At 46.6% G+C, this 17,640-nt stretch overlaps 1 protein-coding gene across 1 annotated transcript in view; it reads left to right on the forward strand.

Moving 5' to 3' along the window:
• TMPRSS13 (transmembrane serine protease 13) overlaps positions 1-17,640 on the forward strand; it is a 63,711-nt gene that overhangs the window by 10,727 nt on the left and 35,344 nt on the right. The window contains exon 2 of the mRNA XM_063943602.1: positions 17,154-17,280. Within this exon, the coding sequence (XP_063799672.1) occupies positions 17,154-17,280 (127 nt within the window). The remainder of the gene's footprint in view (positions 1-17,153; positions 17,281-17,640) is intronic.

The raw sequence follows: 17,640 nt of genomic DNA on the forward strand, positions 1-17,640 counted from the left end.
CCACTTTCTCAGAGACATGTGCCCGTGCAGTCTACTCCCTGCCAGAAAGTAGAGGACGCGCACAGAGACTGCATGTGGACCCTCGCCTCTTTTAAATTGCCCCTGACTTTTCGAGGCTTGGGAAGAAATAACATATAGAGAGATGAAGTACCAGCCAATCAGCTCCTAACTGCCAGGTCACAGGCTGTGCTCGAATAATGACGGGCACTGATTGGTTGGTACTTTATCTATCTCCACTTTATCACTCTCCAAGGTTTGATACATCTCCACCTCAGTTCTGCCCAGTTTTTCTCCCCACATTAGCTATAATGATGTTTTCCTATATACAGTATATTTGTAATGTACTGTGCATACAGGAAGCAGCTGCCCGTGCCTGATCACAGCACAACTGCTTCCTGTTTGGCAATCTCCTATAACTGTGATGATTCCTGAGGTCACAGAGTCTATAAGGGAAATCCCCGCGCTACAGTACAGTACAGCCTCATTTACTACAGAGTTTTTGTGAAAAATCCTCTGAAAACTGCTGTTTTTGCATCCAACAAATGTATTAAGGGGTCTCTGTTACGGTATATACTCTAGTTATGTGACCGGCGGTCAGGAGACTGCCGTCACAATACCGAAGCCTACATCCCGCCCCCTCAAAATCCCAACAGTCGGCATGCCAACAAGCAGGGACTATTCCCACTGGTGGACTGGTGTGGTGGTGCCTTGAGGACTGCTACTGCTATAGGATACGTTAATGCCCCAGTTTATCTTCTGGTGAGTGCAGCCATCAAGACGATCAGCATGAATTTGCGCCAGCCGTATCCTTGGTGTGAGAGATCTGTCTGCGAGGAGGTCATACTTGCCTACCCTCCCGGAATGGCCGGGAGGCTCCCGAAAAACGGGTGACCCTCCCGGCCCCCCGGAAGAGCAGGCAAGTCTCCCGATATCTGCGGGTCACCCCCTGCCCGCCGCCCACTTAACGAGTAAAGTGGGCGGTCCGGGCAGGCGATGACGTGATTCTTGTTGAATCGCGTCATCGTAACCACGCCCCCTGCTGTATAATGTCGGTAAATGCGGCATTACACAGGGGGCGTGGCTTAAATGATGCGGTTCAGAAGCCACGCCCGTTCCACCTCTGGCCCACCTCCGTTCCGCCTCTGGCCCGCCCCCCTGACACGTCACCTCACTGCCCGCCCCCCCTGCTGAGCCGACGGGCTGCTCTCTCCCGGAGAGAGCAGCCCAGAAGTCGGCAACTATGGAGGAGGTGGATCTGTGTGTGCACACATCTGAATAACCCGCATTGCCACCTACGGGTCCGTGGTGCGTCCTCAGATCACTGATCGTACGTTGTTGCAGGTGGCAGGATCCAGAGATGGACACAATGTGGATGTAGGCAGTGGGCGATTTTATGCTACTGTGCATCCCTCTTAGTGGTGTTGCTCATATGCTGCGAGGTAACCACGAAGCAGTGCCGTGCGGTGAGGTGAGGCAGAGCCTTTCCCTTCATACTAATGTATAAGCCAGAGGTTTGACTATATAAAGTATATGAAAAATACAAAGAATATATTAGAAATATCTTCTTTGTATTATTCTAATCATTTTTATAGTCAAAACTCTGGAGTAAAAGGTCTATGGCAGGTGAAGCAGTGATGTCTACCTCTTCTGCACATCTCTGATCAAAACTCACCAAATTTCTAACAGTATATACTAGGAGAGCTTACTTTGAATTTGACCCATCAACACGTGTGACTGTACCTAGTGTGCGCTGAGGCAAATGTTTTGTGGATCACTTGAACAGGCGGGGTAAGTTTAGCAGGGCTGGCAACAGAAATCTTGGGGCCCGGTACATTGACATCTCTGGGCCCCCTCCCCCTTTGAGTCCCTCCTTCCCTCAACACACATACATACATATCTATACATACCTACTGTAAATACACACATTTTATATATATATATCACATCACACACAGTTAGGACACAACTTTATTAGACTGCTAGCAATATATATATATATATATATATATATATATATATATACACACAGGTTGAGTATCCCGTATCCAGATATTCCGAAATACGGAACTTTTTGAGTGAGAGTGAGATAGTGAAACCTTTGTTTTTTGATGGCTCAATGTACACAAGCTTTGTTTAATACACAAAGTTATTAAAAATATTGGCTAAAATGGCCTTCAGGCTGTATGTATAAGGTGTATATGAAACATAAATGCATTCTGTGCTTAGACCTAGGTCCCATCACCATTTTATCTCATTATGGTATGCAATTATTCCAAAATACAGAAAAATCCGATATCCATAATACTTCTGGTCCCAAGCACTTTGGATAAGGGATACTCAACCTGTATATATTTATTTATTTATATATATATATATATATATATATATATATATATATATACACACACACTAGAGGCCGCAACATACGGGATATTGTGATGGAAACCGATATAACCAAAATCCAACAGGGTACCCAATCCAACTTTTTATCCCTTAAACCAGGATGTTTCCGCTGCTTCGGCTGTATTACTTGTAGATATATGACTAATGCAACTAGCTTTAAACATCCACATACAGGCAAGAGTATCGTGATTCACCACAGGCTCACTTGTCAAACCAAATTTGTTGCATATTCAATTACCTGCCCCTGTGGGCTTTGTTTTGTGGGGAAAACAGAGCGCACCCCACGAGAACGGGTAGCAATGCACCGTTCGTCTATTAAGATGGCTTTGGGGACAGGACAGTGTCGGACTGGGGCATGTAGGGCCCACCGGGGGAATACAGTGGTAGAGGCCCATGTTTAGGGGTGTGGCCAGTCTCTAGAGGGGGTGTACCCAGCCGCCACATTGGTATGCCTAACCATTTTGCATGGGTTGGTCCCCTAGATAAATATATACAGTAAATACTGTAGTGCATGCAAGATAATGTACTATATTAGTAAGTCTGGAATGTACTAGATTTACAGTCTAGAACCTGATCCCTAGAACAGGAGGTGGGACCCCAAGAAGTAGGGCCCACCGGTGGTTTACCCTGTACCCCTGTGGGCCAGTCCGAGCCTGAGACAGGACATAGTGATCAGCCCGTGGCGCGTCACTATTCTCAGGCTAGGCATAATATGTCTACATTTCAGTTCATTTTATTTCATCATATACCACCATCTCTTCGTGGGGGTGATCGTGTGAGACAGCTATTGCTCTGTGAGGCACAGTGGATACATAGATTGGGGACGCTAGCTCCGAGGGGGTTAAATGAGAACCTCGGTATCCATTGTTTTTTGTGATTAAATCAATACAATTGATTCTACTGTTTTCTTGTACTGTGGCATATATGTTTTACCTCTACACATGAATTTGTTTTTACTGCTTTAGTATCTGGTTTTAAATTATCTGTTTTTTACTACAAGCTATATGTTTGATATTGGATTGTACAGCATTGTCGGGAGTGTACAGCGATTTAAGTGTTAAAATCTGGTGTTTTTGTTTAATCGATGACAAGAAGTATATATGACATCTGAAATCGCTAATATTCCGTATCTGTGAGAAATTGCTACATTATATAGCCAGTGTCTGTGAGAGTAATATGTTGTTACTATAGCTGTTTGTAAATTGTATATACAATGTCACATTGTTTGTAGTGGGATTTGTCCCGGCACACGTTTGTTTTTTGTTACCTGGCAATGGTTACTGCTTGATGACGTCTGTGTTGGGCGCTGGCGGGTGGTTCTGATGGCGGGAATCACATATGTGGAGAGGGGTATATAAGGTCAGTAATGTTGTATGTTTATGTCTTTTCCTGATGACGAGATAATAAATCTCAAAACGTTGAAGCAAGCTTTGTTTCTGTGAAATCTGTTCGAATGCCGCCTGACTGTACTGCTATATTGGATCCCGGGCTAAGGGAGACCTAGGAGGGCACCGACGCTGCATACTACAAGTACTGGAGTGCTGCCTATATGCTATATATATATATATATATATATATATATATATATATATATATATATATATATTCTGGTGTTTTCTGGAAGAAGGGGCAGACGCTCCGAAACATCATACAATATACCAGTTTGTTTGAACATACAAACCCTGTGAGTGCCGTTCATTTCCGCCATTGGATACCTATGCTATTAAGGATTCAGGCACCGGGGGAAGCTGAACCTAGAGAAACCGAGTGCCGACTGAATTGGAAGGTTTTCTATCTATCTATCTATCTATCTATCTATCTATCTATCTATCTATCTATATATAGATACATGAGGCTGCCAGGACCCTGGGGGAACTCATCACAACACAGGTGGGGATGCGTAGGGCTATCACTCTCTCACACACACTTCCCTTGGAGGCTGGGTACACAGAACTGCTGAGCTGGCTCATGGCTGCCTGTTCCACGGCGGCTGCAAGAGACAGGGTAGGAAGGCCGATGCAGCATCACCACCAGGCCGTACCAACTGAGGGGATGGAGGGGGAGGTCGGTGCAGGAAGGGTCACAATTAATTTAGGCAACTGCGGGCGGCCGGTCAGGTGATCGTTTTTAGAAAGTAGTAAATGTTATAGGCGCTGTACTTGATCCGCGGGGCCCCTCTGACACTTGGAGCCCGGCACCGGTATCCCCTTTGACCCCCCCGCCCTGTTGCCGGGCCTGAGGTTTAGTGAGATGGAGCGGGAAGGAGAACACCAAACTGTAGAAGGGAACATTGGGCTGAATGAAGGGGCCCCGGTACATGACTTCCAGGGGGCTTTGATATTCATCATTTTCCAGTGGGAGGGCAGCTTGCTTGACCACGAATATCTCTGGTTCCCGGGGTCAATTTCTTAGCTTTTAATGGGGGCACTAGGGTCTTGGGAACCAGAGCAATCCACCAACTAATATATAAAACTGCATCCCAGGCATGTGGAGCTGGAGCAGGGACCAGCTGCTGGAAGGCTGATATCTCTGGTTCTGGGCATAGTGGAGACAAGCTGCCAGTGTCCACTGAAAGGGGAGAGTCCCAGCTTTTGGATAATACTCTCAAATTCTAAGTCAGATAGAACCCGAGATATCTTGCTGGAAAGAGCAATTAACGGGCTCAGACGGAAACCGTTGCTTTGAAGACAAGTATCTCCACTTCCCCAAGGCCGGTTTTCAGTAAATCTGGTAGCCCTGGAAAGAGGGGACCCTAAGCTATCAGTTTAGAGTCCTGGGGCCCTTGAGCAACTGCCCATTAAGCCCAGTGGAATAGATTGCCCTTGTTATCAGGCACCTAAGGACACGGAATTTGCCAGCAGGATGAGTAGTTTTCACCATCACTGTAGTCCGATCCTGCAGTAGTGTGGTTGTACATGCTGCAGTCCCCACGCCACTTGGCAGCATCTGCACCGCACATGGAAGAAAGCTGGCATGAACCACAGACTCTATAGTGGCCTCAGATGTCCGCAGCATTCGAACCCCTGCAAAAAAAGTTGTGTGTTATTGGGGAAGGAGATCCGTCCCTGCTGTGCTGACTGACCGTGGGGACCACTATAACAGTAGCAGATAAAACCACCACTATAACAGTAGCAGATAAATGATCTGCTTGTAAGTCCTGACCAGCGTTGTTGGTGACACCCGGGTCCCAACCCATCTCCCCGTTGGTGCTGCTAAAAAAAAACTGATCAGCAGCTAGGGGTGGCCTATCGTGCCCCAGCAGGTAGTGCCCCTAGGCAAGTGCTTCATGTGCCTAGTGGGAAATCTGCCACCGATTCCAGCTAGAAGTGAAATCATCAGGATGTGTGGGAACAGACCTAGATTAGGACCTGGGGATGCATATGTGTCAGAGCTTGGTGAGAGATAAAGTGGAGAGAAATCAAGTACTACCCAATCAGCTTCTAACTGTCATTTTTCAAACACAGCCTGTAACATGGCAGTTAGGAGCTGTTTGATGGTGAGGAAACTGAGCTGTGCAATATCGTATTACTCTGAATCAGGTCTTTTATCCCTCTCCACTTTATCTCTCTGGTTTGGGCTCCTTTCCCCTCTACATAAAAAAAAAAAAACATCGGACATTCAGTGTCCAGTGGGGTCCAGGCAAGAGCCTAGGTTGCATAATGCATTATTTGGCTATGGGTGGGTCATCTCATTTGGCACATAAGCAAGAAGAGCAGGTGGATTTTATGGGCTGAGAGAGCTACGTCATCATGTGTTCCAGATATTGCTCTCTGTAATCATGGATGACCTGGATGAAGCGGCCATGAAAGGACTGGACCAGTTTGTCTTTCTTCGTGTATTTCTGGAATGATCCTATCATTACATCACACTTCAGCATATGAAACTAAGATACAGCAAGTCACTACCTACAATCAGTCATTAGCTACTGCTTGGCACAAGTCATGACATAGGTGAATACTCATCAGTTGTCTGTGAACTTTCCGCTTTCCTCTCTGCTGCAATAAACGTTTCTGGGGTAAATCCAGAATAACTATACAATGTGTAAGTGTATTCCTGTTGGAATGCAGACAGAGTATGTCAAAGAAACAGGTTTAGATTTGTTTTTGAATGCTTACGATTGGCACGGTGACCTCTGATGTATAAAATGCTTGTTATGTTAATTTGTTAATTATAATAAGACTTCACACTGTAATAAAATGACACATTGTACAGATGGGGTTGCCAACATTACTGACACGAAAAGAAAAACAGGAGCGGCATTAATTTTCACACCTAATAATTTAGAATAGAATTGATTTTGCTCTATATTAATTTATTCAAATGCAACGGTCATAAACTGATAAACTACTAACCACATAAATCCTCTCAAGTACAATAATAAACAAAGATACATGTTTTAAAAATCATTAAAAGGTAAAAAAAAAATCAACTCAGCATTACTTTGTGGCAAGCGTACACTCACGTAGGCATAGCCAGATTAAGGAGGGGTGGCAGGGCATACTGTACCCTGGGCCCCCCTTTGTCAGGGGGCCCCCCAACTGGAGCCCACTGATATCACTGTCTCTCTCTCTTGTACAGCAGCAAGACCAGCAGCCAGAATGTGAGCAGCACAGTATGCGGGTGGTATTTAGGTTGCCGGGTTTTGGGATCCCGGCGCACAGTTTACCGGCGCCGGAATCCCGACACCCGTCCTTTTTCTTCCTCTTGGGGGTCCACGACCCCCCTGGAGGGAGTATAGATTGCGCGGCGCGCGTGGCCGCAAGGGGCTCATTTGCGCTCGCCCAGCTGTTGGTATGCTGGCGATCGGGATTCCGGCGCCGGTATGCTGGCCGCCGGCATACCATACTACACTCCAGTGTGCAGTACAGGCAGAGAAACAGGAGTATCAAGTTCATGAGATACCAACAGAGCTTCCTGACCAGAGGAGAGATAAGAGTGGGAAGAGCTGTAAATGATCCAGGGATCTCAGCTTCTCCTCTTTGCTGTTGGGTGTCTGGGTTCTGTGTAACCTGTTATCTGAGAGCATTTGGGTCTAGAGAGAGACTCACAAAGAGAGTCCACCTGAGTCCTGTCCCATTGTATAAGTACAGAGGCTGATGATATTATTATTACGTTACAAGATAAATTATAGATTTTATTTTTCTATGTGTATTATTTTAAGGTTGTTTAAGTTGCCTTTGTTCCACTACAGGAAAGCATTCTAAATACTAGTCTCTCAAATAGGTGGCGCTATAAACAGTACCCACATATTATGAAACTATTAGTTTAAATCTAATATAAACCATTAGTTTAAATGTAATATACACAATCCATACCTCCCACTATGACCCATTCCAGGAGGGACAAAATGCTCTCTACCTGGACTTCCTTCTTATGTTATGATGGCAATCACCTGTCTTGAAGTTGAAATACCTTTTTTTTTTATCAATTAAATAGTTTAACCCAGGTGAAGCCAATCATATATTTAGAGGGAAGTCCAGGTAGAGAGCATTTTGTCCCTCCTGAAATGGGTCATGTTTAGAGGAATGCACAATCTAATATATCCCCCCACCCCCCGCTCCCCAGGGCCCCCCTGTCTTAAATTGCCCAGGCCCCCCAAGGCTTAATCCGGCCCTGCACGTAGGAGTGGTTTCCAGCAGGTGAGTTATGACCTGTTCTGAGCTGAACATATACAGAGGTCACGCCCTTTTAAGTTATATCTTCTGCACCAAGTCTGGGGCAGGCAGGCCTAGCATCAGGGAAAGGCAAGAGGGACACTTGTACCCCGGACCCTCAGGAATCTCGGGAGTCCAGTTACGGTGTCCCTTGCTCCTGTGCAGCGCTAAGTACAGCACGATACAGGCAGAGAGAGAAGGAGCCCGGCACATTATGAAAATGACTTACATCCTAATGTAAATGAGCCCCAACGTTAGTAAGATCTACTTGTTGAAGAAAAGACTTACATTTTGTAGGATTTGTTTGTGTATTGTGCTTTACAAGAGCTTCCATGTACTGTAAGTGGCCACAAGAAACTTTATTTAAAAAAAATGCATGTAGACATAGGGATCATTGTGCATTATAACCAATGCAGGGAAATGGTGCTGATGAGCCCATCTGAATGTATGTATCTGTGATTTCTCTTTTTTTCCAAGAATGTAACAGCTGCATAATGGGGATAAGGTGCAATCAGGGAGATTGATGGACTATTCAGGAAGTCAGGGACAGCATGGCTGGTGTAATGGTTAGCATTACTGCCTCACAGCACTGAAGTCATGGGTTCGATTCCCACCATGGCCCTAACTGTGTGGAGTTTGTATATTCTCCCCGTACTTGCGTGGGTTTCCTCCGGGTACTCCGGCTTCCTCCCACAATCCAAAAATATACTGGTAGGTCAATTGGCTCCCAACAAAATTAACCCTAGCGTGAATGTGTGTGTGTGTGTGTACATGTGATAGGGAATATAGATTGTAAGCTCCACTGGGGCAGGGACTGATGTGAATGGTCAAATATTCTTTGTAAAGCGCTGCGGAATATGTGTGCGCTATATAAATAACTGGTAATAATAATTGCTGCTTTTTCAAGGAGTCTCCTGCAGGAGAGTAGGCAACTATGCTTATAGCGGCCCTTTCACAACTGTGTATGATGCCCAGTTCTTTTTTACATAGATAATTAACAATGTTAGTAGTTGGAACTATAAAGGGCCCTACACATTTGTCGATCCGCCGCCGAGCTGCCCGGCGGCGGGGGAGGGGGCAGTGACGGGGCTGCATGCACAGCCAACGGGACACCAGCGATGAACGAGCGCGGGGCCGTGCATCGTTCATCGCTGGTGCCTCCACACTCAAAGATATGAACGGTATCTCGTTCATTAAAGAACGAGATCGTTCATATCTTTGACTGATATCGCCCAGTGTGTAGGGCCTTTAAGTCACTCCTCTACTAATGGTAGACTTCAGATACTTAGGAGATAGATCCTAAACAATAGTTTTGTAGTCCAAGTGGTCAAAACTCCTCTTATCCAAATAGCTATTCCACTTCCTTAGAGATCAGCCACAAACAACAATGCTCTGTGTATCCCGCAGTAGGCTGGTTAATGGATAATTATGGAGAGTTAGTTTAATAAATTAAGTTTTGAGTGTTAGTAATTATTAACAGATGATAACTGTTACTCTCATGATTGTCGAAGATGAAGAAGATATGTCCCTGGAACTCTGTTTTCAGCTGTCCAGGTTGCATGGTAAAGGTTGCATTAGGTTGGACAGCAGGAGAGTTCCTTTCCTGTGATACTGCCTGCTGCTGGCCCCTCCTGATGCGTTCTCTTTACTGAGAGTAATCTGGTTTTGCCTTATTTCTGTAAGTACTGTAAATACAGCTGCTACATTGCCGAAATTACACCAGTGCCTGCAAATTGTGCACTAATATATTTGTACCCATGTGTGTCTTAAATGAATCATGAGAGTGTGGTGACATCAGGACTATCCATATTATGCTGGTCACTTTGCTGTGTTTCTATGTTATTACAGTGGGGTTTTTGCGCTTCGGAGGCCCCCGATGACTTCTGATTACTGATACAGTGGCTGTAATAATAGAGGCCCTCATTCCGAGTTGATCGCTCGCTAGCTACTTTTAGCAGCCGTGCAAATGCATTGTCGCCGCCCACGGGGGAGTGTATTTTCGCTTTGCAAGTGTGCGATCGCATGTGCAGCCGAGCCGTGCAAAAATATTTTGTGCAAAACAAGACCAGCCCTGTAGTTACTTATCCTGTGCGATGATTCCAGCAACGGAGGTCCCGGAATTGACGTCAGATACCCGCCCTGCAAACGCTTGGACACGCCTGCGTTTTCCCTACCACTCCCAGAAAACGGTCAATTGACTTGACACCCATAAACGCCCTCTTCCTGTCAATCTCCTTGCGATCGGCTGTGCGAATGGAATTGTCGCTAGAAGCAGTGCACAGCAACGATGCTCTTTGTACCCATATGACGTGCGTGCGCATTGCGGTGCATACGAATGTGCAGTTTTGCCATTTTTTTACCTGATCACTGCGCTGCGAAAATCAGCAGCGAGCGATCAACTCAGAATGACCCCCAGAGTCATTGGGCCTAATTCATTCTAAGTTGATCACAGCAGCAAATTTGTTAGCAGTTTCGCAAAACCATGTGCACTGCAGGTGGGGCAGATATAACATGTACAGAGAGAGTTAGATTTGGGTGGGTTATATTGTTTCTGTGCAGGGTAAATACTGGCTGCTTTATTTTTACACTGCAATTTAGATTTCAGATTGAACACACCCCACCCAAATCTAACTCTCTCTGCACATGTTATATCTGCCCCCCTGCAGGGCCGGATCTAGACTTTGTGGCGCCCCAGGTGAAAAATAGGGGCGTGGCTTCATGGAGAAGGGGTGTGGTCAGTTATGCCCCCTGTAGAGTTGTGCCCCATAGTTGCGCCGTGCCCCCAGTACTGTGCCCCCTAGTTGCGCCGTGCCCCCAGTACTGTGCCCCCTGTAGAGTTGTGTCCCCTAGTTGCGCCGCTTAAATTTTTTTTTAAAAATGAATACTTACAATCCCCGCTCCTGCTTACCGACCGCTGCTGCCCTCCGTCTCCGGCCGCCGGCGCCGCTCCTCTGATCTATGGGAGAGACGTCATGTCGTCTCTCCCATAGCACCGCATAAACAGTAGAGGTCAATTATGACCCCTAGTGTCTATGTGCCGCTCCCACAATGCAATGTGGTGCGCGATGACTTCATCGCGCACCTCACAGCACCGCATCTACCGAGCATCGGGGAGCACCAGTAGCGGATCTTGCCACGGCAGCGGCGCCCTGGGCAAAAATCCTGCGTGCCTGTAGTAAGATCCGCTACTACCCCCTTGCAGTGCACATGGTTTTTCCCAACTGCTAACAAATTTGCTGCTGCGATCAGGTCTGAATTACCCCCATTGTGTGGAGAGAAAGACGCTACAGCAGAGGTTCCCAAATGTGGTCCTCAAGGCACCCCAACAGTCCAGGTTTTAGGTATATCCTTGGCTAAGCACAGATGGTTAAATCAAATTGACTAAGGTGCTAATTAAGTCACCTGTGGCCAAGCACTGAGAGACCTATGAGTGTGCACAAGCTATATGTAGCTGGGAACACAATGTTTTACCACTGGTGCAATGCGTCTGTCTTTGTCATCTTTGAACCTTCTATTTCTCTTTCTATCTCTTAGTGGGGGGGGGGGGGATTTAATTCTGGGAGAAGGGTGCAAATTGCTGTTGGGGGGAATTTAATTCTGAGAGAAGGGTGCAAATTGCTGTTGGAAGGAATTTAATTCTGAGAGAAGGGTGCAAATTGCTGTTGGGGGGAATTTAATTCTGAGAGAAAGGTGCAAATTGCTGTTGGGGGGAATTTAATTCTGAGAGAAGGGTGCAAATTGTTATTGATGCAGCGTTTAAGTGGTGGCAACGGCACCCCGTCCCGCATCCTTCGCCCGGCTGGTCGAATGCCCGACTCACACAAAAGTGCTCACTACCCTATGGGGTAGCAAACACTTTTGTGTGAGGTTTCGCTGCAGTAAAGAGCGTCAGTTGCTGCACAGATTCGGTCGGATGAAGGATTCACTGCCAACTAATCAAACCTTCTAAAAAAAGGAATGTTCCCCATAGCAACCAATCAGAATCTACTGTGGCTATTATTTATATAGTAGATTTTATATAATGATACCTAGGGGGTAATGTAATAGCCTGCGATATTCCAGAGTCGGCGCGCACATTTCATGTTGCCGTACATAACAGAATTAGACTAGAGGCAGCCGACAGAAATCCACCACAATCGCTCTCCAATCTCCACTGGATACAAGCTGCCATCCCAATTATTGTATTCTCAAACTAACAAATCGTCAGATGTAATGTGCCAGAAAAAGTACCCCTGGCTCTTGAGATTGCTCAGACTGCATGCATTTTATGCTATCTCTTCAGGCAGAACAGTTAAAAAACCACTTCAAAAATATATATTACTTTGTCTTTGTCACTATGTAATACAATACTTAAGTAAGGGGTCCCAAACAGACCCAGATTAAGGGGAGTGGGATGGGGAGCACCCCCGGGCCTTCCTCTCTCAGGGGGCCCACCTGCTCAGAGTTACTCCGACTCAGCTCTGCCACCAGAAGCATCTCTCTGAGTCTCAGCAGCACCGCAGGGCTGTGGGCCAGGTGCTGAGGACAGAGGGAGAATATATGTCGTGATTGTGCTGGGATTCCGTCCAGCGGGATCTTGACCGCATCTCCTGAGGAGGACATTGTTGCCCATCTACAGCGCTGCTGCATGTCCCCCTTAGAGCCCGCATCTTTGGTCACCATATATCAGGTATCATCCTCTTCCTCATGGCTCACACAATAAGCCTGTTGTGGCCAGGACAAAAGAGGAAGTGGAAAAAGGAGAAAGACTAGACAGGAGAGGGGGTAGAGGAGTGACTCTGATTGAGGACGGAGTCAGCCTTCACAAGTGCCCACTAGCGTGCCGATGGTCTGAGGAGCGGAGAGGTGAGGGGGGTGTTTGGGGTTGAGATACATGGAGGGGGGATTTAGTCTAAGAGATACAGAGAGGCTGAGAGACAAAGACGGGTGAGGTTGAAAGATACTGAGGATGAGAGACACAGGGGGTGAGGATGAGGCTGAGAGACACAGGGTGTGAGGATGAGGCAGATAGACATAGAGGGTGAGGATGAGGCTGAGAGACACAGGGGGTGGGGATGAGGCTGAGAGACACAGGGGTGAGGATGAGGCAGAGAGAGACACAGAGGGTGAGGATGAGAGACACAGAGGGTGAGGATGAGGCAAAGAGACAGAGGGTGATGATGAGGCTGAGAGACACAGGGGATGAGTCTGAGAGACACAGGGGTGAGTATGAGGCAGAGAGACACAGGGGGTGAGTATGAGGCAGAGAGACACAGGGGGTGAGGATGAGGCTGAGAGACACGGGGTGAGGATGAGGCTGAAAGACACAGGGGTTGAGGATGAGGCTGAAAGACACAGGAGGTGGGGATGAGGCAGAGAGACACAGGGGTTGAGGATGAGACAGAGAGACACAGGGGGTGAGGATGAGGCAGAGAGACACAGAGGGTGGGGATGAGGCTGAGAGACACAGGGGGTGAGGATGAGGCAGAGAGACACAGAGGGTGGGGATGAGGCTGAGAGACACAGGGGGTGAGGATGAGGCAGAGAGACACAGGGGGTGAGGAGGAGGCTGAGAGACACAGGGGGTGAGGATGAGGCAGATAGACACGGGGGTGAGGATGAGGCAGAGAGACACAGGGGGTGAGGATGAGGCAGAGAGACACAGGGGGTGAGGATGAGGCAGAGAGACACAGGGGGTGAGGATGAGGCTGAGAAACACAGGGGGTGAGGATGAGGCTGAGAGACACGGGGTGAGGATGAGGCTGAGAGACACAGGGTGTGAGGATGAGGCAGAGAGACACAGGGGGTGAGGATGAGGCAGAGAGACACAAAGGGTGGGGATGAGGCAGAGAGACACAGAGGGTGGGGATGAGGCTGAGAGACACAGGGGGTGAGGATGAGAGACAGGGGGTGAGGATGAGGCTGAGAGACACAGGGGGTGGGGATGAGGCTGAGAGACACAGGGGGTGGGGATGAGGGTGATAGACACAAGGGGATGAGGCTGAGTGAGAGACACAGGGAGGGATGAGGCTGAGAGACAGTGGGGGTTAGGACGAGAGACACGGGGGAGATGAGCTGCTTGCTCCATCCAGTACCTGGGACCTTATCGTCTCTTGACGGCCTGCAGGAATGCAGGTAGGACCTGCGCAGCTGCTGAATCATGGAAGTTGGGGGAAGGATGCACGCACAGCCAGGTGGGTGGTGCTGACAAGAGGGGAGGGCCCCCCTTTCAGACCCCCTTATGTTAAGTGCCCCAGGCCCTCGATGGCTTAATCTGGCCCTGGTCCCAGAAAATAATAAATATCTTGATGGGCCATAATTATTACATTCATTCATTATTAGGGCAATAATATATTTAAAAAAAACAAAAACATTTTATATTATGAAGGCAATAATATTTTTATGTCAATAGAGGCCATATTAATTAAGGATACAAGTACATCCATGCTGACTCTTGTAGTGCTTCTACAATTATTTAATTCATTAATTAATATGGCACCGATTTACATACAATATTGTTGTCCGCATAATTTTAAATGCTATTATTTTTAAATGAAATATGTAATTTTAAGTGTTATTATTTTTAAACATTATTGCCCTAATATAAGATTCCTCCCAGTAATGATACGTATAAAGTATAACTGTGCATATGTTGCATCACTAGTATATTATATTGTACAAACTATTGTAAAGAACAAATACGATGATTATCATATTTAAAGTACTGCCAAAGCCAATCATTATATCGTGCTTAATTTTAATAGACAATAACACTTTAATAGCATGATCGTTAAATTAGTTCCTATGTTATAAATAAATGTACCTTGTGGGAAGTACTGTACATATTGTATTTGGGCTAGGTACATGCATGCAAGGATCCAGATTTTACCTCTAGTGCTCTGTGCAGCTAGAGTATTTGGCTTATTATAGCTTCCTAAGGGCTAAAACACACTACCCGGCTTTTGCCGGCCGGGAAAAAGCCAGACGGCTTTTTCCCGTGCCGGCATTGTAGTTAACAGTGTGAGGGGTAGGGTCCCTTCACACTGCACGGCCCCGGCTGCCGGGTTGCAGCCGGGTCTCACCACTGGAAGGTCCGGCGGCCGGGCGGCCGCCGGGCCGTCTTTGCAGCCAGTAAACCATGTGTGTGAAGGGGAGCTTTCACACACAACGGTTTTTCTGAAGCCGTGTCTGATGCTGCGCACAGCATCACACACGGCTCAAAGCCGTCCTGTGTGACAGACACTGCCGGTTTCTCCCGGATGGCAAAAAGCCGGACAAAGTTTGTCCGGCTTTTTGCCATCCGGGAAAAAACGGAGTGTGTGTTACAGCCCTAAGGGCTGTAACACACTGGCCGGTTTCTCTGTCTGTCACACAGGACGTCTGTCACACAGGACGGCTTTGAGCCGTGTGTGATGCTGTGCGCATGTGCAGCATCAGACACGGCTTGGAAAAAAACCGTTGTGTGTGAAAGCTCCCCTTCACACACACGGTTCACTGGCTGCAAAGACGACCTTCCAGTGGTGAGACCCGGCTGCAACCCGGGGCCGTGCAGTGTGAAGGGACCCTACCCCTCACACTGTTAACTACAATGCCGGCACGGGAAAAAGCCGTCCGGCTTTTTCCCGGTCGGCAAAAGCCGGGTAGTGTGTTTTAGCCCTAACAGTTGGGTTGTGGAAAGAAAATTCTACTATAGATAAGATAAGGCATCCCATTGTAATGTGGAGTAATGCTGACCCCCTGTGTCCACAAGATATACTGCATGCAATAGAAAATCAACCTTCATTAGGATTAATGTATTCAGTAGCCAATGGGTCGACAATGGACACTAAAATTAGTAACTTCCAAATATTCCCTATCTAATAAGTGTCATTTCCATCCACGCAGACATTTCCACTCTGTTTGTTGCTATTTTTCATTTGTAATCACAGCATTTTTGAACCACAATGTAGTACTTCATTATTCTTGTGGTTACAGATTGCAATAGTAGAATAACAGTTGCTGTTCTATTATTTATGCTGGGTTATTTAATTATATAAAAATGATAGTATTACAGGTTCCATATAAATGTCACACACCCCTGTATGGTCGCTGGGGATTTTTCAGAATACATTGTGCAAGTTCTCGGCTTTCTTTTAGGTCGATATAATTGCTTTTTACAAATAATGAAATGATTTACTTTGCAGTACAAAAAGAAAATTACCAGTCATTCATCTCTATCCCCCTCTCTCTCCATCAATGGTGCTCATTATACAGTCCCTGTGTGCGTGCGGACTATTACTTATTACCACACTGTGACATCAAGGCAGCGGCTGTATTCTTTTATTTTCCTTTACTGTACTTTGGTGGTCATTCCGAGTTGATCGCTAGCTGCATTCGTTCGCTGTGCAGCGATGAGGCAAAAAAAGGCACTTCTGCGCATGCGTATGCAGCGCAATGCGCACGCGCGACGTACTAATACAACGATTGATGTAGTTTCACATAGGGTCTTGCAAAACATTTCAGTCGCACTGCTGGCCGCAGAGTGATTGACATGAAGTGGGCGTTTCTGGGTGTCAGTTGACCGTTTTCAGGGAGTGTTGGGAAAACCGCAGGCGTGCCAGGAAAAACGCAGGCGTGGCTAGGCGAACGCAGGGCGTGTTTGTGACATCAAAACAGCAACTGAACAGTCTGCAGTCATCGCAAGCGTTGAGTAGGTTTTGAGCTACTCTGAAACTGCACGAAAAAACTTTGCCGCCGCTCTGCGATCCTTTCGTTCGCCCTTCTGCTAAGCTAAAATACACTCACAGCGGCATAGCATTTGCACGGCTGCTAAAAACTGCTAGCGAGCGATCAACTCGGAATGACCCCCTGTATGCCATATGAACTGATTTGGTTAACGTTTTAAATGGCTTTTATTGTAATCAGAGAGTCATTGGTCAATACTTATATTTGTTACAATGATGTAAGGATGGATAGAATTTACATTTCAATAATTGTATCAGATTTTTTGATCAAGCTCCATTTTATATAATATATATATTACACATCTAGCGATCTCGGACTCCAGTACATCCCGCCACAAGGTCTTGGAAAATCTTCCCTAGTTCTAAAGATCTTATTAATTCTTTTATTCAACAGCCCTACACCAGTACGCCATATCCAGCATATCCCGCTTACCCTCCGCCAGGCGGCCATGGCATATCTTACCAGCCATATACCATCCAGCCAGGTCCTCCGCCCCCACCTTATGTTATTGAGAGGCCACGTGAGTATTATCTTTAGTCCGCAAATATGCAAACACTTATTGTGTACTGTAGTGACAGCAGTGTAAATTGTGGTGTAAATAATGACCCTTGGCACGCTGGGTTTTGAAGAAATGGGCATATCATAGAAACGGGTAACGATTTGCAAATTGTGGCAGAAGAAACAGAGGAGGTGATGAAGGTGGCTGGGGGAGAATGTAACCTAGATTATGTCCTGGAAGTAGTGATGCAATGCGCTGGGTCTTATGGACAGGTTTATTTTACAGCTTATGCTAAGACACAGATGTACCAACCATGGGCCTAATTCAAGGTTGATTGCAAAAGAACATTTTCCTCTAATGGGCAAAACCATGTGCACTGCA

This window comes from Pseudophryne corroboree, chromosome 10 (assembly GCF_028390025.1).
Source record: "Pseudophryne corroboree isolate aPseCor3 chromosome 10, aPseCor3.hap2, whole genome shotgun sequence".
Lineage (NCBI taxonomy): Eukaryota > Metazoa > Chordata > Amphibia > Anura > Myobatrachidae > Pseudophryne > Pseudophryne corroboree.